Here is a 20,442-nt window from a genome sequence, read left to right as displayed (position 1 = left end):
GCCGCCTGCAGCGCGACCCCTGGCGGCTAGGAGGGCCCCCTGCACCAGGCGGCTTCCCATCACCCAGCAGATGCTGCTGGACGCTCACTGACCTCAGGTGGCCCTGGCGTCCTGCGATCAGATGTGGCCCGCATGCCTAAAAGTAAGCGAAGGCCCAAAAGGGGAGAGCCAAATGGCTCCCGACTTCCAAAGTGACAAGAACCAAAATTCTCAGTTCTCTTCCCTGAAAAAACAAGATTTTTTTTCTAAGGAGGAAGAGGCCAGGAATGTGGATACGGGGCAGAGTAGTTTGTATGTATGGTGGTGATTGTGGGGGAGAGAACTCCTCATTATGCTGCAATAAGGAAAAGACAGGAGAGGCCCAGACCACCAAAGGGCTGGCAAACCAATACAGAGAGCAATTATTTTCTTAACATGGTTTGCCTGTTGGGGGCAAAGTTCAGGTGGCCTACCTAGCTTGTATGGGGGTCCTGGGTTCCTAACCCAGTACTACGCGAAGGGGGGGGGGGGTGGGGAGGAATGCACATAGTTAGCCTCCAAGGAGCTGTTCAGTAAATGGAGAGGGTTAAGTGAATTCATGCATGGGAAGGGGGTGGTAATGAGAGCCTCCTAAGATCTAGTTTGGGGTCAGGATTGCATAGAACTTCCAAGCTTGAAAGACCATAAAGAAGGGAGTCAGCAGCCAAGTGCTAGTAGTGGCTCATGGCTGCCCTCCTAGCTACTCATGATCTGCTGGCTGGGGAAAGTGGTTCTGTGGCCCAAGTGGTAGAGAGCTAGCCTTTAACACAAATGAGGCTCAGGGACAGTGCCCAGGCCTACAACCTCAAAACGAAAGAAAGAAAGAAAAAAGACAAATATATCTTTGGTGCTGGAAATGTGGCTTAGTGGTAGAGTGCTTGCTAGGATGCATAAAGCCCTGGGTTTGATTCCTCAGTACCACATAAACAGAAAAAAAACTGGAAGTGGTGCTGTGGCTAAAGTGGTAGAGTGCTGGCTTTGAGCAAAAGCTCAGGGACAGTGCTCAGGCCCTGAGTTCAAGCCCCAGGACTGGCAAAAAATAAAAAATAAAAAGCTGGCTGGGACAGGAAAGTCCTTGAGACTTATCTTCTGTTAAGCAGCAAAAAACTGGAAGTGAAATTATGGCTCAAGTGGTAGAATGCCAGCCTTGAGGGAAGTAAGAGCTTGCAAAGCCCTGAATTCAAGACCCAGTTCTGGCATGAGTGTGGACACGCCATCACATACCTATACCTGAAGTTCCTAAGTTATTAAATGCCCTCTTCTTGAAAGTCTGATGGAAGAGGAGTAAGCTGCTTGGCCAGCCCTTTGATGCTGCTGCAGCAGAACCCTAAATGTGTGGCATATGAACTTTGCTGCTATCCATGGAAACCTGTATCTATCTTGGGCCTCTATGTCTAATTTTGTGTACAAAACTGAGATTATGGGACTTTCCAGAGAACAGTAGGGCTTAAATATAAAATATTCAACAGATAAAATATCCTATGGATTGGGTGCTGGTGGCTCATGCCTATAATCCTAGCTACTCTGGAGGCTTAGCTCTTAAGGATCACAAGTTTGGAGCCAACCCTCAGGAAAGTCTGTAAGACTTTTTTTTTTTTTTTTTCTGACTGTGGTACTTGAACTCAGGGCCAGGGTGCTGAGACTCTTATCTCCAATAAACTACTCAGAAAAAGCTTGAAATGCTGGCACCAGTGGCTCATGCCTGTAATCTAGCTACTTAGGATGCTGAGATCTGAGGATGGCGGTTCAAAGCCGGCCCAGACAGGAAAAGTCCATGAGACCCTTATCTCCAATAAACCAGAAAACTGGAAGTGGCACTGTGGCCCAAGTGGTAGATCACTAGCCTTGAGCTGACGAGCTGAGGGACAGTGTCCTGGCCCAGAATTCAAGCCCCACGACCAACAAAAAAAAAAAAAAAAAGAAAAAGCTTGAAGTGGCACTGTGGCTCAAGTGGTAGAACACTAGACTAGAGCACAGAGCCTAGGCCCTGAGTTCAAGCCCCAGGACTGGCATAAAAAAATCTCATGGAGCCGGGCGCCGGTGGCTCATGCCTGTAATCCTAGCTATTCAGAAGGCTGAGATCTGAGGATCAAGGTTCAAAGCCAGCCTGGGCAGGAAAGACCGTGAGACTCTTTATCTCCAATAAACCACTAGAAAACCAGAAGTGGCCCTGTGGCTCAAGCGGTAGAGTGCTTGCCTTGAGCTGAAGAGCTAAGGAACAGTGCAGTGCCCAAGCCCAGAGTTCAAGCCCCATGACGGACCAAAAAAAAAAAAAAAAATCTCATGGAGGGCGGGGAAGGTGGCCTAGTGGTAGAGTGCTTGCCTCGCATGCATGAGACCCTGAGTTCAATACCTCAGCACCACATAAGCAGAAAAAGCCAGAAGTGGTGCTGTGGCTCAGGTGGTAAAGTGCTAGTCTTGAGCTGAAGAGCTGAGGGACAGGGCCCAGCAGACCCAGGCCCTGGCCCAGAATTCAAGCTCCATGACTGACAAAAAAAAAAAAAGACTTACTTTGCCCCTTTAGCCGAGTGCTGGTGGCTCACACATGTAATCCTAGCTACTCAAGAGGCTGAGATCCTCAGATCAAGGTTCAAAGCCAGCCCAGGCAGGAAAGTCTGTGAGACTCTTATCTCCAGTAAACCACAGAAAAACGGTAGTAGTGCTGTGGCTTAAGTGGTAGAGCACTTGCCTTGAGCTGAAGAGCACTGATAGAACCCAAACCCAAAGTTCAAGCCCCACGACCGACAAAAAACAAAAACAAAAAACAAAATTCATGGTACTTTTCTGTCTGAGCTGGCTTTGAACCACAATTCTCAGATCTCAGCCTCCTAAGTAGCTAGGATTACAGGCATGAGCCACTGGCACCCAGCAATTTGAGACTCTTACCTCCAATAACCACCAGAAAACCAGAAATAGAGCTATGGCTCAAAGTGGCAGTGCATTATCCTTGAGTGAAGAAGCTCAGGGACAGCACACAGGCCCTAAGTTCAAGCTCTATAACCAACAAGGAAAAAAAATGGCCAGGTACCAGGGCTCGCGCCTATAATCCTAACTACTCAGGAGGCTGAGATCTAAGGATCGCGGTTCAAAGCCAGCCTGGGTAAAAAAGTCCATGAGACTCTTATCTCCAATTAACCACCAGGAAACCAGAAGTGGCACTGTGGCTCAAGTGGTGGAGCACTAGCATTGAGCTGAAGAGCTCAGGGACAGTGCCCAGGCCTAGAGTTCAAGCCCCACAACCAAAAAGAAAAAGAAAAAAAAAAAATGTAAAAAAAAAGGCTTATGGGCTAGAGGTACTACTGCTCAAGTGGTAGAGTGCCTACTTAGCAAGCTCATGTGTCCCGAGTTCAAACCCCAGAACCACAAAAAAAGAAAATTAGATGTAAGATACCAAAGTCCCTAGACCCACAGCCACACACTGAAATAGCCAACCACACTAAAAGATTTGATAGGATTTTTTTATTAACATATAATATATTTAATAAAAAATAATATCCACTCTGGCTCTCTCCTCCATTGCAAGGGGAAGAGTGGTGAGGAGGGGCTGGCACTGCCCACCCCTGGGCATCCAGATAAGCCCTGCCTCTGGGGTCCTTCTCTACCCCTGCTTTCCAACAGGCTCTGACCTCCAGACAGACGGTTTTCAAAGTTACAAGTGCTTTAAGCCCTCCCTTGAGTTCCCCCAGGCCCACCCATTGTGCATAAGTCAGGGGCCACTGGAGAAAGCCCCTTGCTTTTTCTCATCCTTAGGACCCTTCATTCATGTTAGAAAGAGGATCTGGGGGCAGAGAGTGGAGTCTCTACTGGCCAGGGGGGAGGGAGGAAAAGAACAGTGACAGGGGATGGGGCCAAAAAGGATGGTGGTGAGGTCCTCTCACTGTAGCCGGTCACTGCGGAATGAATCCTCCACAGCAGGATCGGGAAGCAGGGCACAGGGGTCACTCAGCATGTTTAGCCCTTCCAGGCCCAGTGGCTCCATGTGCAGCTCATCTTCCAGTCCCAGCCCCAGCTCCAACCCAGTTGACACCTCAAAGCCAGGAACTCCAGCCAGGGCTGCTGCAATCTCCTTAGAGAAACCTGGAGAGGAATCTCCTATGGATACAAGAGACAGGTGAGGAACAGTGCCCCATAAACTATCCCTAAGCCTCCCAATTCCACCACATCCATAAAGATATCAACCCCTTCTTCCATTCTCTATGACCACCCATACCCCCTTACCCGTGAGGATGATGTTAGGTCCTGAGCCATGGCGGGAACAATGGGTCATGTTCTGGTGGTTGAGGGCATGAGAATCTTGGGGGCCACCCATTGGCCCCTCACTCCCTAAAAATCCAGGCCCTTCAGAAAAGCCAGGAGGATCCAGCACCAGGCTGGCTGATGGGCTCTCCAGGCTGAACTGCTCCAGCTATAGGCACACAAGATAGACCTTGAAGAAGTGGACTTCAAAGAGAGTGTTTGGCCTGCCCCTGCTTGTCTGTTAACATGTCCCCTTTTTGCCCAGCAATCTTCATCCACCCCAGCAACAGAGGCAAAGACAGAGGGAGGTGGCAGCAAGCAGAGCAACAAAAGCAAGCACGGGGCCCGAAGTAGGTGTGGGCACCGTACCTGCTGGGCCAGAGCATGTGCATGCCAGGAAGAGAACAGGTCAAGGCAGGAGTCATCAAAGAGCAAGCTGAGCGGAAACAGAGGGGCAGGAGAAGGGATCAAACAGGGGAAGACAGGAGCCCCAAGCTGGCAGTGCTGTGTTATCTGGCCTGTGTTACCTCTCCCAATTCAGAATGTACGAGAGATGACACAGGCCTCCTGACCCACCCTGAGCCCCTCCCCTCATTCTGGGCTTGGAGCGCTAGTACTCACATTCCCCAGGCTGAAGTCGCTGATTGGCCGGTGGTAAGACTGTTGCCCATGCCCACTAGACCCAGGTTGGTACAGTGTCCCATAGTGCAGCTGTCTGCCTGGAGGCTGCCCACCGGAGGGATGCACTAAGCAGGTCTGGGAGGGCAGCCCTGGCTGCTGTAAAGGCTTTGGGGTGGGCTGTTGGGTAGGCAGAACCAGACTTGGGGGACTGTATGGGTAGGGGGGCAGTCGTTGGTCAGTAGGCAGTTTACTAGTGTCCAGGGGGACGCCCTAAAAAGAAGCAAGGAAAAAAAGAAGGCTTACCCCTAGGTACGACCCCTCCAAAGAACTCTTAGTCTTGGGGCTCTCCACCCACTAAGCCACTCCCATTCTCAACACAAATTCAACAATAGTCTAAACCCAACCAGTGTGGTGGTGCATGCCTGTAATCCTAGCACACAGGAGGCTGAGCAGGAGGATCTTCAGATCAAGGCCAGACTGAGCTATATGCAATGAGACCCTGTCTACAAATCAACTAGCAAATCCCCCGATGCTCCATATACCCATGGGCATCTCGAGGGTAGTGCTAAGTGTAACTAAGAACAGGTGAATTCTGTATCCAATCCAGAAATGAATCATTCCTAAACCTTGGTACTTAAATGGTTGTTAGTAATGGAGTGTTTGTGACACACCACACAAGTGACAGGTAACCCCACAGTGAAGATGAGAGCTGCTATTTCAAAGCCAAAGGGAGTGAGAAAGGGAAAGGAGGAAAGAAAAGAGGAAGTTTCCTCCACTTGACACAGTGCTTGCTGGCATGGCTTTCGTCTTTCCTATAGGAGAGTAAAGATGGAACATAAAACACACATCCAGGGAACAGTAATGGAGGAGGAAAGTAGGGCAGAGGAGGGGAAAAGAAGAGCACTAGGGTGAAGGAAAAGGGGAGTGAAAATAGAGAAGAAAAGAGGAAGCTGAGCACTGATGGCTCACGCCTATAATCCTAGCTACTCAGGAGGCTGAGATCTGAGGACTGTGGTTCAAAGCCAGCCTGGACAGGAAAGTCCATGAGACTTATCTCCAATAAACCACCAGAAAACCAGCAGTGGCACTGTGGCTCAAGTGGTAGAACAGTAGCCTTGAGCTGAAGAGCTCAGGGACAGTGCCCAGGCCCAGAGTTCAAGCCCCACAACCGACAGGGAAAAAAAAAAAAAAGGAAAAGGATGAAAAAGGATAAAGCTGAGAATGTTAGCTCTAAGGAGAAAGCCCTGAAATCAATATTTGACTTTCAGTCCCAATTCTTCTTAGCTTGCTATGGAAACTGGGCCCCTGTTTCCTCCACTGTGAAGTATGAGGGATCAGGCTCCATGCTCTGACATTCTCTGGTTCTATGAATTCTTCAAAGGAAATTAGGAAAATAGGAGAGGAATGGGACAGGACAAAGGTAGGGGTTGGGAGTTACCACAGACAAGAAGATAGGAATAGAGGAGAAAAGGGAAAGATAAGCTGCACTCTGGTGCTAAGTACTTCGGGTACATTATTGTATTTGATATTTACAAAATCATCCTTGTTTTTTGTTTTTTTTTTTGTCCAGTCGTGGGACCTGAACTCTGGGCCTGAGCATTGTCCCTCAGCTCTTCAGCTCAAGGCTAGCGCTCTACCACTTGAGCCACAGCGGCACTTCCTGCTTTTTTCTTTTTGCTTATGTGGTCTGAGGAATTGAACCCAGGGCCTCATGCATGCAAGGCAAGCACTCTACCACTGAGCCACCTTCCCAGCCCTCATCCTTGTTTTATGATGAGAATACTGAGGCCTAAAAAAGTTAAACCACTCGAAGGAGGAGTCTGCTAACAAGAAGCAGAGCCAAAATGCTCTATGAAACCAAAATGCTTAACCCCAAGGTTTGCACTCCTAAGCAAAGAGAAAGATGGATAAAAGATGGGGCTTGGGAAGGAAAGGAGCAGAAGGGGATGATGAGTCAAGGAAGTGAGAAGAGGGTGGGAAGTGAGGAGGAAGCTGCAGAAAAAAAGGGTGCAAGGGTGAGGTTTGGGGAGGGAAAGGAGAAGGGGAAGGGAGACAGACATGTGGAGAAGGTGACCACGCATACCTGAGTGATGGAAGACAAGGTGGGTGACATTGTTGGCGAAAACTGTTTGGGCAGCTGCTGTTGGGACCTTCTGGCGTCGGCTGGGCCCGCGGGCAAACTCAGGGGGCTGAGGGGCACACGACGATGGCGGGGGGAAGCCCCAGGAGTAGAAGGTGGGTAAGGAGGGGCACCCAGGATAGGAGATGAAGTGGAGGATGAGGAAGAGGAAGAAGAGAGGGCCGGGGCGCTGAGCGATGGGTGGCCTAGAGAGGTGGTGGGCAGTGCATTGTGGGCCAAGGAAGAGGCTGGCAGTGAGGGATGACTGTGGGAACCCTGGAGCTGGGGCTGAGGACTGCTCAGGGATGCCTGGAGGTTGGGGTTGCTTAGGGAGGACTGCAGGGATGGGTGGCTGAGAGGTGAGTGAAGTCCTGCAGGTACAGACAAAAAACCAGAGATGGCAACATTACTGATGGGAACTGGGTCCCTTTCCACCCAAAATGGGCAGCAGTGACCAGACTATGGCAACACGATGCTCTTCCTGCCCTGTCCCTGACAGTGAATCGGCGCTGCCCACATGGGGGTTCCTCTCCATCTTCTTTTGAGGAAAAGCTATACCTACCCATTTTTATAGACTGAAAACTATAGTGAGGAGACTCTGGAGTGCAGGGTTGGAGGACTGGTGGGAAGCTACGGGATCTTAGTGCAAGCTTCCCTTCTCATCATCCCTCTAGCCAGATAGCATCTACGGCACATAGCCAGGACAGCCACTCACCTGACGTCTCATAGCCTGGGCCCAGTCCCAGACCTCCACTTATACCCAGGTGGGTCATGGTGTGAGTCAAATTAGAGGTACTGTTGCCCCCACTCAGGCTGGGGTAGGCGGTCTCCTCAGGATCCAGAGGGGTGGGCAGTGGTGGGGGGAAATGCAGGTTGGTGAGGTCAGGTAGGGAGCCCCCCGTGTTCATGGCAGGTGGGAGGAGAGGCACGTTGGCAGGCTGGTCAGGAGATGGAAAGATGCTAAGAGAAAGATGGAAAAAGAAGGGTGTAAATTCAAGGAAGGTGTTGGTAAAGGCAGTGCAAGAGAGTAGTCTTCCACATTTCTCTACGTTTCCCTCTCTCTTACTCCTTGGCAAACCTTAGAGCGACACTTACTTAATTCCAGGGACTTCACAGGATCGAGGTCGGGAGGAGGATGAGGACAGCTGAAGAGAGAAGGAAGAATATGGAAAACAAGCACCAAGCTCCGTGGGAAGCATGAGAAGCCTGTCCCATGGAGAGGAGAGCACAGGGAGAGTGGATGACACCCGGCGGTCCACACCTACCTTCTTAGCATCCCATGGTTTCAGCAAATGTTTGTCATCTAGCAAGTTCTCCTCAATAGCAGGGACTTGAAAAGAGAAACAGTGGTGATGGGAAGGCCGGAGAAGGGACCAGAAAGGCAGGACAGGAAGCAGAGGCAGACGAGAGGGAGTCTTGTTCCCCAACTCTGAATGTATGTTCCAAAAGCATCCCAGAAATTCTTTTTTTTTTTTTTTTTTTGTCGGTCATGGGGCTTGAACTCGGCTTGGGCGCTATCCCTCAGCTATTCAGCTCAAGGCGAGTGCTCTATCGCTTGAGCCACAGCGCCATTTCCAACATCCCAGAAATTCTTTTGGTATTTGGTACCCACCAGCTGTAAACAACACATACCTTTAGAGTCCATTTTGCCATCCAGCAAACCTGCAAGGGATATCATAGAGTTGGCTGTGATGCCTACTTGCCTCCCTGCTTCAATGGAAAATTCCATAGCTATTCCCTAGACTGTGACACACTCACTCACCTCCTCGGCGGCTGGGCAGAACATTAGGAGGTGTTGGGCCTGGATACGTGTCCTGGGGGTTGGGATTCATCACACTTGTATGAAGGGCAGAGTCAGAGCTTGTTCTGTTGGGGGAGTGGAAAGCAGCTGGCAGTGACAGTCTTTCAGGTCCCCAACCCCTGCCCAACAGGGGTGAGCACTAGCTGGATTAAACCAGGGTGGAGGTTGTGGGAGTAGGGCCCCAGCAATAGTAGAGATAAAAGGAGATGTAGCCTAAAGAAGGCAAGAGCTATCACCTGTTAAGTGCAGATGGTAGTCGAAATAGCTGCCCTTTCTCTGCTGGGAAGTTGCCCCAGGGCATTGTCCTAGGGTAGAAAAATAAGTCACTTGAGGATGAGACAACTAGAAACAGAAAAGAAGGAGATATGGGACATGACATGGAGTTGGAAATCATGCCTGTGACACCCTTAAATCCCAGTCAACCTAAGAGATTTAAAAACTTCTCAACTTGGGGCTGGGAAGGTGGCTCAGTGATAGAGCACTTGCCTTGCATGCATGAGGCCCTCAGTACCACATAAACAAAAAAAGCCGGAAGTGGCGCTGTGGCTCAAGTAGCAGAGCACTAGCCTTGAGCTGAAGAGCTGAGGGACAGCGCCCAGGCCCAGAGTTCAGGCCCCTCAACCAACAACAACAACAAAACCCAAACTTCTCAACTCCTCCATGTCAGGACAAACCGACTAAGAATGTTGGAACCTGGCACAGCCACAAGATCTAAGTACTGGGGCTGAGATGGACAGGGAAGGGGCTTAGAGATCTAGCCATGTCATAGCACTGCATCTGGCTGAAGGCACCCCTGATAGAAGGCAGCCATTTCCCCCTGCCTCCCTGTCACTCTCTCCTCCCCCGCATTCACACACCCCAACTTGGCTACAGCTCCATTGGTCCTGCTCTGGCTGGAAAGGGAGGCTTGGTCACTCATGTCAACATGGCCAAGACTGGACTCTGATCACCTACTCCAGCTGCCCCACCCTCCCAGCTCTGTTGCTGAAAGAGATACTATTGAAACTGTAGGTACTATTCTGGCCCAGCCCCTCTAGACGCTTGAAGAGTAGCAGGAGCCTCTGCCTTCCCTGGACTCACCTTCGCCAGCTGGACTCTGGGGGAGGAGATAAGTAGGCAGGACTGTAGGGAGAACTGTCGACGTGAACCACGCAAGTTAAAGAAAAATAGCAGGGATAGAAGGGATAGAGACCAGAAAAAAGAATAACGGCAGTAAGCAGCTAGTTATTTCAAGAGAATTGTAGCTTTCTCCTTCTCAATAGGGGACCATAAGGACTGAGGAATGGAAGAGAAAGAAGTGGGGGTGTAGCGAGTGGCAGAGGGTTTGCTTGGCATATGTGAGGCCCTGGGTTCAATCCCAGGCACAAAGAGAAAAAGATAGAAATCAGGTCTTATGGAGCTGGAACAATCTAGGAGCATGTCTGGACAAGGTTAGCAGTGACAAGTGGACAGGCCTCGAGGACTAAAAGCTCACAATAGAAATAGAGGAGGGGAGGGGCTGGGAAGGTGGCTCAGTGGTAAGAGTGCTTGCCTTGCATGCATGAGGCCCTGGGTTTGATTCCTTAGCACCACATAAGCAGAAAAAGCCGGAAGTGGCACTGTGTCTCAAGTGGTAGTATGCTAACCTTGAGCTAAAGAGCTCAGGGATGGTGCCAAGGCCCAGAGTTCAGGCCCTACGACTGACAAAAAAAAAAAAAAAAAAAGAAATGGGAGAAGAGACCTGCTTTAGCAGAAGATATATTGGGGACAACTGATGTACAGAAAGTGAGCTGAAGGAAGCCAGCCAGAGAGGAGGGCATAGTCTCAGAGGCAACAACTCCTTAGCACAGAACACAGGACACAGAACAGGATTCAGCATGGACACAGGACTGGTGGTCACTTTTCAGAGGCTGGGGAAAGGAGATCTGGAGAAAGACAGAATTGGACATTTAACGTCCCTTTCAACTATGAGTTGCAATCTCTTCCCACCCTTCCCTGTCCCGAATCCTCTATGAAGGATATGTGGCGGGGGTATCGACGGAGTGGGGACACCATTCTTCGGGGATCTCGCTGTACCCTTTCCACCAGCCCATGGTGCCGAGTGCTCCGAGATGAATCCAAAGGTGAGTGGAGGGGGCTCTGCCAAAATGGACAGATGAAATCAGGAAGGAAATCAGACTGGCAGCCTCCACTTCTCCCTGGCTGGTGTCCACTCACCTGGAACTCGGCCAGGCCACAGCCAATCTGGTTAACATTGGGCAAAGAACCACCATAGTGGGAGCTCCTTGTGTAAGCCAGTCGCAGTTTCTGGGCCTGTAACTGAGACATGAGGGACAAATAAGAATGTTAGGCAGGGTACTAAGCTCTGTTCCTATTGGCCATTCTTGCCATCCCTGTCACCAGAATATGCTCCTGTTGCTTTTAAGGCATCTGCCAGAAAGAGGCCAGTGCTGGGGAAAAGGTCACTGAGCCTGGATACAAACAATCCACCCCAGCCCTTCTGCAGGCTACCCTCATCAATGCGCCCACTACTGCCTGACAGCACTCTGTTGGACACTGTTGAGGACCTGTCTTGGTCAGCATCAGTCTAAGCAGAGTCCTTGTGGAGCTCCTAGGAGTCCCCAGGCTGGTCACAGGGACAGATGCCTATTAGGCATATCTGCCTTCATTTCCAGATGTGACCAAGACTAATTAGAAGTTGAGGGGAAGGCTACAGGTAGATGTCACAGAATCATTATTGCCCGTTTCCCCACTTCATACTGTGGAGAGTATAGATTTGGGGAACAAGTCATTTGTCCAATCTTAGGACAAAGCTACAACAGAGCCTGCACTTCCCAAACTAGAAGATGCAAGAGAAACAGTGCCAAAACCAAGGGCATTCTACCTCTGAATCCAAATGACCCTGAATTGGCAGGGAAGCCTGGAGGATGTGTGAGGGAAAGAGCATTCCAACCTGGGCCAGAGCCATCTTCTTAGCCTTATCTCCAATTTGGGGACACAAAAGTAAGACACTAAAACCCTCAGCTAACTTGGATTTAGTCTGTCTACATATCTCACCTCCCTTTGTGAGAGACGGGCAGCTACTTCCAAGGTTCAGCCACTACTACCAGCCAAATAAGTACAGCCAGGACAAGGCCATGGGGAGGAGGATAGCCGGGAAAGGGTAAGTTCTAAGAGCATACAGGGTCATACTGCTGCACAGAACTATGTTTAGGTCAGCTCAATGAGTTCAGTGGGCAGCATAATAACCTATGGGCTACTTCAAGCTCATTGTGAATGTATCTAGCAACCCTGACCACTCAGTCGTACAGGCCCCCATGGACTAAATGCCTTACATGAACACTCCCAGCTGGCCAAGTAACAAACTGAGTTATGTATCTCTCATCTCCAGCTCAAGATTCTTGTGTTCTTAGGCCCAAGCCCAAGCCTTTACTAGGTAGCAGAGAAGTTCATCAGCAGAGGAAAATTGGGCAGACGGGGTCTTTTGATAAACTAAAGCACCACCAAGCTAGAAGCCCCAACTTAAGTTTCTCACAGCCTTTGTTGGTACACACAAGCCCTAAGATCACTCCATGCCTTGGTTAGAACCGCTGTCCAGAGGGCAGGGCCCAACGCTGTCAGCTGGAAATCAGCTTCTTTGCCATCTTCTGGTCTGCCCTCACCATAATCAAAAGCTCTAGTGGGAGTATTCAACATTAGATCACAATTCCTCATGGCGGTTAGTGTGGGTTACGGGAGCACATGTACATGCACGCATGCGCGTGCACATACACACAGGCACACACACACACACACACACACACACACACACAAAACCAGATTTGCCTCCTCACTTATCTTTCTCTGTTTGGTCTCCCACAAACTAGAGCACAAGGTCCCCAGAGACTCAAAGGGAAAAACACACAGAAAAACTAACAGGGAGATACACACAAAAATACAAGTCACAGTCATAGCAGCAAGCACAGGCCAGAAGAAAGAGCCATGAAATTCAGCATTTATGTTCCACCATCTCTCCCCTTAGATTCTTTCCAGCTCTTTGCCTTGAGGGATCAAACTAGGATATCCTCACCTGCTGTTTTGAGAATATTGTCCCTAAATTTGGACAGCAAAGCAACTGGGGAAACTCTTGCCTCTAGTTCCCTCTGACATCCAACTGTGGGAAGCAAGAAACTATTACCAGAAGGGTTGCAGAGGGAGCAGTGGCAGGGCCCTTAAGTTCTTTGTGGAATTAAAAATTACCTCCCCAGAAGACCCTCGAAAGCATTCCACCCAAGGTAGCCATCTCCCCTACAGAGAGCTCAGCAAACCATCAGCTTCTATACAACCTTAGCTGATCGGTTACCCAGTTTGGGGATCCAGAGCTCTACTTTTCCTCTAAGATGGCCAGGGCAAAACACTAAGCACTAGTCTGTGAGCAATGGACCTCACCTTCATTCACGTCAGGAAACCACAAGAAGTATTTGAAAAAGGAAGCAAAGGGACGGGACGAAGGAGGGGACTTCCTGCCCCATTATACCCAGCACTGCTTGATCAAACCACTCAAGGGGCCCTTTCCCGTAGGTACCAAACTCCCAGAGTGGCTTACCAGTACACAGGGACCAGTTTGGAGATTACAAACTCAGAAGAAATGGATTAGGAACCAACAGACCGCCCCGCCCCCAGCCCCTTTGCCAATGCCTAACCCAAGATCGGGGATGCTTGGGTGGAATTCCGAGGGCGACTCCGTGAGGGATGCACAGAGACCACCCCTTCGGCTGGACTTCATCTCCCCTCTTCGTCCCACCACTCGGGTCTCATGTACTCAGCCCCCAGGCTCTCCCACATCCCCAACCTTTCGGTGTCGGTCTCCCCAGTAAAATCCGCCTTCCTGACCCTCGGCCCTCAACCCGCGCCTCCCAGACGGCGGCGCCCGTAGCCCCGACCGCGTTCCGCCTCCTGCGCTGCGGCTCCCGCCCCCGCCCCGCCTCTCTGCCCTGCTCGGGGACTGCTCTTCTTCATTCCGGCTCCCCGACGCGGTCCCTCACCCGGGTGGAGCCGATGTCCATCATCACCTCCTCGAAGGCCGCAGTCTCTTCGGCCTGACGCTGCTTCTGCAGCGCAATCTTCTCACTAAACTTGCGCGGATTGGAAGCTGAGGCCGTGGCGGAGCCGGGCCCGTTCGCCCCCGACGTCGCCATCTTCCTCCCGCGTCCCTCCCCGCCACCTTCTCAGTCTCAACCACGGCCTCCGCCGCGGTCCCGGCCCGGCACCTCCAGCCGTAGCCTCCGCCGCCGCCTCCGCGAGCCCCGCGGCCCGGCCCCAACCTAGCCCTGACCTGGAGCGCAAGTCCTGCCGGGATTCGTAGTTTGTTTACGCGCCTCCTCCTCGCCCGCACCCACGCGGCGCGAGGAGGAAGCGGACTCCACTCCCCGGCGGCCACACGGACTCGGGAACCCGGGCACGCGCCCCACCCCTCACTTAGTCTCCGCGCGGAGACAACTGGGAGATGTAGTTCCACACCCGCCCCGAGCCTACGAACAGGAAGGGGAGAGGGATTTGTAGAGGAAAGGAAGAGGGAGGGAGGGAGAGAGAGAGGGAGGAAACGAAGGGAAAGGGAAGGGGTGGAGACACGGAGTAAAGAAGGAAGAGACAAAGGAGGAAATTTTTGGTCATTTTCAGGAAAGGTGACTACTGGGGCGGGTGAAAACAGTAAAACCAAGGAACTTAAAATAACTGTAAATACCTTGGGCTCAAGTTATCTCAGGCTGATCACATGCCAGCCCCTTTGCGAAAGCAAATGAATTTGATACCAGAGATGTATACAAACATCTTTTATTTGGGTAACATGTCCCAAAACATGTCAGTTAGTAAAATAGATTCTAGAGAATATGGCTCTATGCTCAGACCCCCCTCCCACCCCCACGCGAAATTAAGCCCGCCCCCACCCATGGGCTCCTCAGGAATAATAAAAAAAATTTGGCAGCTGTTTAATATCTAGATGAGGGGCACCATGTCCATTTTCTGTGTATTTCTAGAGTGTGGCAGTGGTAGGTGAATACCAATCACTCCTCCCTCTAGTCCACTCCAGGAAACATTTCTGCCCACCCCAGATTTTGAGACCAAAATAAGAGCAAATAGGTCTCAACCTCCACTGAGGTGCTGCATAGTGCCCAGTGCCATATCACTGTGCTTTCCGGAAAAAGGGGGCGAATTTGGCACTTTAAAAGTAGAGGAGGAGTGAACAGGACTGAAGAGGCCAGACAAATTATCAAAATCGGCAGAGATCATTTGGCACTAGGAGAAGAAAAGGAGACACATAGATGTGTAGGAACTAAGAAAAGTAGAATGAGTCCACTTCAAGTATCAGAGTGCTATAAAATGGACTGATTCTGGGCCTGGGCCTTCTCCATTCCTTTACCCTACAGCAGCTGGCTGCCTGCCTCCAGCCTCCTGAATGTCATGAACATCACCTTGTGCCTAAGGTAGTACCTGACTTGATCCTAGCAATCAGGGTCTGGCCAATCCGAATGCCCCCGATCATGTCTCTGATCGTGTCTCTAATGACGTGGCAATTTCTTGTCACTTGGGCCTGGAACCTCTTCTCAAGCTCACTTCCTTCTCATTATTCAATGTCCCAGATGCTCCATCCCTACCTCCCAGAGATCTCTGGTTTTAGTAACTCCCTTCCCCATTCTTTCTTACTCCCACACAAATAGGGGGAAAGAGGGTGGGCAGGAGTTTCTGATAGTCCCCTATATTTGGACAAAGAGCAAGCCAGTGAGCAGGGCAAAACCTGCTAGGAGCAGAATGACCTTGAGGATCCTCTGCTCAGAAGTAGCCAGCTCCTGAGGCAGGATTTCCAAGAAGGTGATATAGAGGAAGGTGCCAGCTGCCATGCCTTCCAGTACAGACTGGGCCAGCTGGTGCAAAGGCCCAGCTGACTCTGCCAGAGCTGCACCCAGCCCAATGCCAAGTGGTGTCATGCATGAGAAGAGGATCCCACAGCCAGCCACCACCTGTACTCTTAGGTGACTCTGTAGCAGCCTCAGGGACAGGCTAACAGCCAGGATACCCTTGTGGAGTAGCAAAGCCAGACACAGCTCCATGGCCCGAGCTCGGTCGCGCTGCAGTCCCACAGCCAGGCCCTCAAATACTGAGTGCAAAGCCAGGGAGAAGACCAATACACAGGCACGCAGGGCTGTGGGGGCTGCTGGAGCTCCGCTTGCCTGTGGGACCCCTGGCCCATCATGCCAATGCTGAGGCCCACCATTTACTGTTCCCAAGAGAGCCCTTGTCTCCTCTCGATGTGGTGGCCCTGACTGCTCCTTATAAGCCAGGGTGATCTGCTCCATCACCAGGACCAGGAAGAAGCCCATAGCCAGGATGAACTCTTGCAGGGGGAACTGGAGCTGTGGACACAAATAGAACAAGGAGTTCAGGAAATGGGCCAAGAATGGGAAGTGCACACATAGGGCCTAATGGAGGCCCAGCTACATATACCTGGAAGTCCCACACAGATGCTGAGATACTGATGTTACTTGGTATCACCTGCCATAGACAGAAAATGATACACAATCACACAGATTATGTATCACATACAGCGCTACATGTAGATCCAAATATTTCAACTCTGGCATAGTAACATTTTAGGTCAGGTAATTCTGTTATAACTGCTATGTACAGTAACATCCCTGCTCTCTACTCACTGGATGTTAGTAGCAAACACATCCTGTCCCCAATCCAGTTGTGACAGGAAAAAAAATAAATGTCTCTAAACATTACCAAACCTCCTTTGTTTTCTTTTTCTTCTTCTTTTTTTTTTCTTTTATTGTGAAAATACCATACAGAGGGGTTACAATTACATGGGCAAGGTATTGAGTGCATTTCTTATCAAGCATTGTTGCCTCCTCCTTTGTTTCCCCTACCATCCCTTCCCATCTCCCCCTCCCCCCACCTCCTCTGTGTTGAAAGTCACAGACATACATATAGATAAACTCTCATGTAGGAACAGTAACAAAGGTAGGTCATACAGGGGCCCATTTCCCAGGGCTACATAGTGTCACAGAGTCTTCAGGCTCATACAGTCATACTGAGACACAGATCACTTGGTCACAGATACACAAAGGATAGCATCCATTGTTACTTCCTCAGTTTTAAGAAGAAAAAAAGAGAGGAGAGTTTGGGATTACTTCCTTGAACCACAACCAACTGTCTCAACTTTTCCCATAATGAGATTTTCTCAGTCTTGGACCTAACCATTTTCCACTTCCCACTAGCTTAAGCAAAAACTTTTTTAGTCAGTAACACTACAATGATCATTGTCTCCAGTCTTTCAAGAAGTAGTGGGAGGCGGGCACCAGTGGCTCACGCCTGTATTCCTAGCTACTCAGAACGCTAAGATCCGAGGATCACAGTTCAAAGCCAGCCCGGGCAGGAAAGTCTGTGAGACTCTTATCTCCAATTAACTTCCAGCCTGGGCAGGAAAGTCTATGAGACTCCTATTTCCAATTAACTTCCAGAAAACCAGAAGTGGTGCTATGGCTCAAGTGTTAGAGCTAAGGGACAGCACCCAGGCCCAGAGTTTAAGCCCCAACACCGACACACACATACACACAAAAAAAGTAGTGAGAGCTGGGCACTAGTGGCTCTGCCAGTAATTATCTTTACTTGGGAGGCTGAGGTCTGAGGATCCAGATGATTCAAAACCAGCAGGGCAGAAAAATCCAAGAAACTCTTTTTTTTTTTTGTCAGTTGTGGGGCTTGAACTCGGGGCTTGGGTGCTGTCCCTGAACTCTTCAGCTCAAGGCAAGCGCTCTACCACAGCACCATTTCCTGTTTTCTGGTGGTTAATTGGAGATTAGAGTCTCATGGACTTTTCTGCCCGGGCTGGCTTTGAACCACAATCCTTAGATCTCAGCCTCCTGAGTAGCTAGGATTACAGACATGAGCCACAGGCACCCGGCTCCAAGAAACTCTTTTTTTTTTTTTTTGGGGGGGGGTCCGGTCGTGGGGCCTGAACTCTGGGCCTGGGCGCTTTCCCTCAGCTCTTCAGCTCAAGGCTAGCGCTCTACCACTTGAGCCACAGTGCCACTTCCGGCTTTTTTCTTATGTGGTGCTGAGGAATTGAACCCAGGGCCTCAGGCATGCAAGGCAAGCGCTCTACCACTGAGCCTCCTTCCCAGCCTCCAAGAAACTCTTATCTTTCACTAACCAGCAAAAAGTAGAGCAAAAGGGGAGGGGTGGCTGAAGTGGCAGAGCTCTAGAGCAAAAATCCTAAGCAGGAGCTTACAACCCTGAGTTGAAGCCCCAGTATCAGCACAAAAAAAAGAAGAGAAGGAGAAGAGGAGGAAATGGAGGACGAACAGGAGAAGAGCAGGAGGAGGAGGAAGGAAAGAAAAGAGAAGAACAGGGATGGAGGGAGGGAGGAAAGGATGGCTATGTAAGAGTGAAGATGGCCAGGCTCTGGTGGCTCAAACTTGTATTCCTAGCTACTCAGGAGGCTGAGATCTGAGGATCAAGGTTCACAGCTAGCCCAGGCAAGATAGTCCTCCAGAATCTTATCTACAATTAGTCACCAGAAAACCAGAAGTGACACTGCAGCTTCTGGTGTTAAAGCACTGGCCTTGAGTGGAAAAAGCTCAGGGACAGTACCTAGGCCCTGAGTTCAAACTCCACAATTGACCAAAAAAAAAAAAAGAGTGAAGATTATTTTTAGGGCACTACTAACTTCCTATTAGCTGTAACTGAGAAATTCAGAGTAAGTCCTACACCTAATAAAGTCCCTCACACTATCTCAAGGGGTCACAGAAGTCACACAGAGACTAATGGAAGAAAAGAATACATGTAAAAGAGTTATGCCATATTAATTCAAAACCACAATTCCCAGGATTCCATCAAATTACCTTCCTTAGTCACTGAGTGACATATAAACAGATCTGTACAAACCATGTATGCAGTTAAACATGTCCCCCCACCTCCCAGCCGGGTCACATGCGGAGGCCAGGTCTCACCGTCACATGCAGGGCTGCTAGGGCCTCATCTATGGCAGCCAGGTAGTCAGGCAGCAGGTCCAAGAGACAAGTGGCCAAAAAAACACCTCCTGCGAAGCAGCTTACTAGGCTTAGAGCTTTCTGGCGGGAAACTGGGCAGGAGTGTAGAACAGAGGGGAATGAGCAAATGAAGCCCCTGAAAGACCCACGACTCTCACCCCAGCCATATCTACTCCTGCCTCCCGCTTCTTCTTCCACCACCTCCACATGTCCCAGAGTCTTCCAACCCAAATCCCTGCAAGGGCAAGGAAAATAAACGCTCACCTGAGGATTCCTGGCTAGCACCAGGCCGACGCAGCACACAGATAGGCACCAGGCTGCAGAGGAGGGTGAGTACCAAGAGTAGCACCAGGGCCCCCAGCTTCACCTCCAGCCCCACAGGCACTGAGGGCTCCGAAGCTACAGCTTCTGGGCGCCACACCAGGAGCTCTGGCTCTCCCCAGGGCCCCATGGTGTTGTAGGAGCTCCAGTGACTCTCAGACCTGGAAAGAGAAGACTGGAGTCTGTCACACAGGAAGATGGGGGCCACGCAAAGGGGAAGGCTGGTCAGCAGGGTGCACTTCCTTCACTCCAGCCATTCTCTGGCCTTTCCTCAAGTGGGAGGGGGGTGTGTGTGTGTGACTCATCCACTCCAGCACCAGGAACATTCCTCCTTCCCCTCAGACTTTCTCTCTCCCAAGTCACTTTGTTGAGGGAGCCACCAAGGGGGAAACTGAGGCATGAGGCCGCTGTGACTCTTTCACTTGGAGCTACCAGATAACTAGAGGTAGCCTTCAAACAGAACCTAAAACAGGCAGAAGCCACATAGATCTGTCTTCCAGGAAGGGGATAAAGCAAAGGGGGCCAGGGGATAAGGGGACAAGGGGGCGAGGACCCGGGTGGCTTCGTGGACCACTCTCCCACTCCCTTTTCCCCATTCCCGGGAAGCAAAGGGCAAGGCGCCACTTCAAGGCTCGGGATGGGTCTATCAGGGGCAGGTGGCCCAAGGAAAAGGCCTTGGGGGTCCCGGGACAGGCTGAGACGCCACTGAGGGCGATGTCTGGAAGTCTGGACTCTAGGAGAAGAGGTCAGAGGTCACCAGCGTCTGAGGAAACACTGGAGGAACCTCAAAGGTCCTAGGCCCGGGGGGAAGCTTAGGAGGCCGACTTCGATCGCGCTCCCGGGGAATCCGCACTCACCTCTCCAGGGTCTCACTACATGGTATCCGCTCAGTTCCGGCCCCGCGTCGGGAATTCCCGCCCACTCCCCAATCGCTCCCCCTCCCCCCGCGGCCGCTTCGGATTTTCACCAGACAGCCAATGAGTGCACCGAGAGGGCAGAGCCTGGGCGGGAGTGACAGGGGTCAGAAGCAATCAATGACGGGTATCTGGAGAAGGCGGGGCAGGCAATGAGCCAAGAGTGAGCCCGAACCGGGGAGGAGACTAGGGAGAAGACTGGGGGCTCTGTAGGCCTAGGGTGCTGTTTCCTTGGTCTGATGGGCCGGAACTGACTAGGCCATCGAAGTTCTGATCCATAAAGTTGTTGTTTTTAGAAGAGGAAGCTAAAACCCCGCGAGCAACGCCGATCCTCCTTCCTTGCTCTCGAATTCCCGAGTCTTCCGGCTCCTAGTCCCCGAGCTCGGTTGCCTGGCCTAGTCCCTC

At 50.9% G+C, this 20,442-nt stretch overlaps 2 protein-coding genes across 2 annotated transcripts; both read right to left on the bottom strand.

The window, feature by feature from the left end:
- Nucleotides 1-3,477: 3,477 nt before the first annotated feature.
- Nucleotides 3,478-14,028, bottom strand: LOC138809115 (CREB-regulated transcription coactivator 2). The gene is made up of 14 exons (XM_069995528.1): nt 13,799-14,028; nt 10,992-11,093; nt 10,800-10,913; nt 9,876-9,940; nt 9,032-9,100; nt 8,757-8,860; nt 8,627-8,656; nt 8,260-8,324; nt 8,090-8,139; nt 7,710-7,954; nt 6,959-7,365; nt 4,876-5,145; nt 4,237-4,423; nt 3,478-4,110 (listed from the first exon to the last, which is right to left on the bottom strand). Exons 1-14 carry the CDS (start codon nt 13,949-13,951, stop codon nt 3,893-3,895), a joined length of 2,079 nt encoding a protein of 692 aa, XP_069851629.1. The 5' UTR covers nt 13,952-14,028; the 3' UTR covers nt 3,478-3,892.
- A 541-nt stretch (nt 14,029-14,569) lies between these two features.
- LOC138809114 (zinc transporter ZIP1) lies at nt 14,570-20,049 on the bottom strand. The gene is made up of 4 exons (XM_069995527.1): nt 19,981-20,049; nt 19,067-19,284; nt 18,764-18,894; nt 14,570-16,162 (listed from the first exon to the last, which is right to left on the bottom strand). Exons 2-4 carry the CDS (start codon nt 19,251-19,253, stop codon nt 15,506-15,508), a joined length of 975 nt encoding a protein of 324 aa, XP_069851628.1. The 5' UTR covers nt 19,254-19,284; nt 19,981-20,049; the 3' UTR covers nt 14,570-15,505.
- Nucleotides 20,050-20,442: the final 393 nt, after the last annotated feature.

Source organism: Dipodomys merriami, unplaced genomic scaffold (assembly GCF_024711535.1).
Source record: "Dipodomys merriami isolate MVZ:Mamm:240054 unplaced genomic scaffold, mDipMer1.0.p SCAF_485, whole genome shotgun sequence".
Classification (NCBI taxonomy): domain Eukaryota; kingdom Metazoa; phylum Chordata; class Mammalia; order Rodentia; family Heteromyidae; genus Dipodomys; species Dipodomys merriami.
The sequence above is the reverse complement of the archived record's forward strand: the minus strand, read 5'-3'. Positions and strand labels throughout refer to the sequence as shown.

Coding starts and splice junctions, on each gene's coding strand:
- LOC138809114 (XM_069995527.1), bottom strand. CDS start 19,253: ATGGGGCCCTGGGGAGAGCCAGAGCTCCTGGTGTGGCGCCCAGAAGCT. Junction 18,895..19,066: donor TGCTAGCCAGGAATCCTCAG/GTGAGCGTTTAT, acceptor ACTCCTGCCCAG/TTTCCCGCCAGAAAGCTCTA. Junction 16,163..18,763: donor TAGCAGCCCTGCATGTGACG/GTGAGACCTGGC, acceptor TTGTGTCCACAG/CTCCAGTTCCCCCTGCAAGA.
- LOC138809115 (XM_069995528.1), bottom strand. CDS start 13,951: ATGGCGACGTCGGGGGCGAACGGGCCCGGCTCCGCCACGGCCTCAGCT. Junction 11,094..13,798: donor TGGACATCGGCTCCACCCGG/GTGAGGGACCGC, acceptor CTCATGTCTCAG/TTACAGGCCCAGAAACTGCG. Junction 8,861..9,031: donor CTACCATCTGCACTTAACAG/GTGATAGCTCTT, acceptor CTCCCCCAACAG/AACAAGCTCTGACTCTGCCC.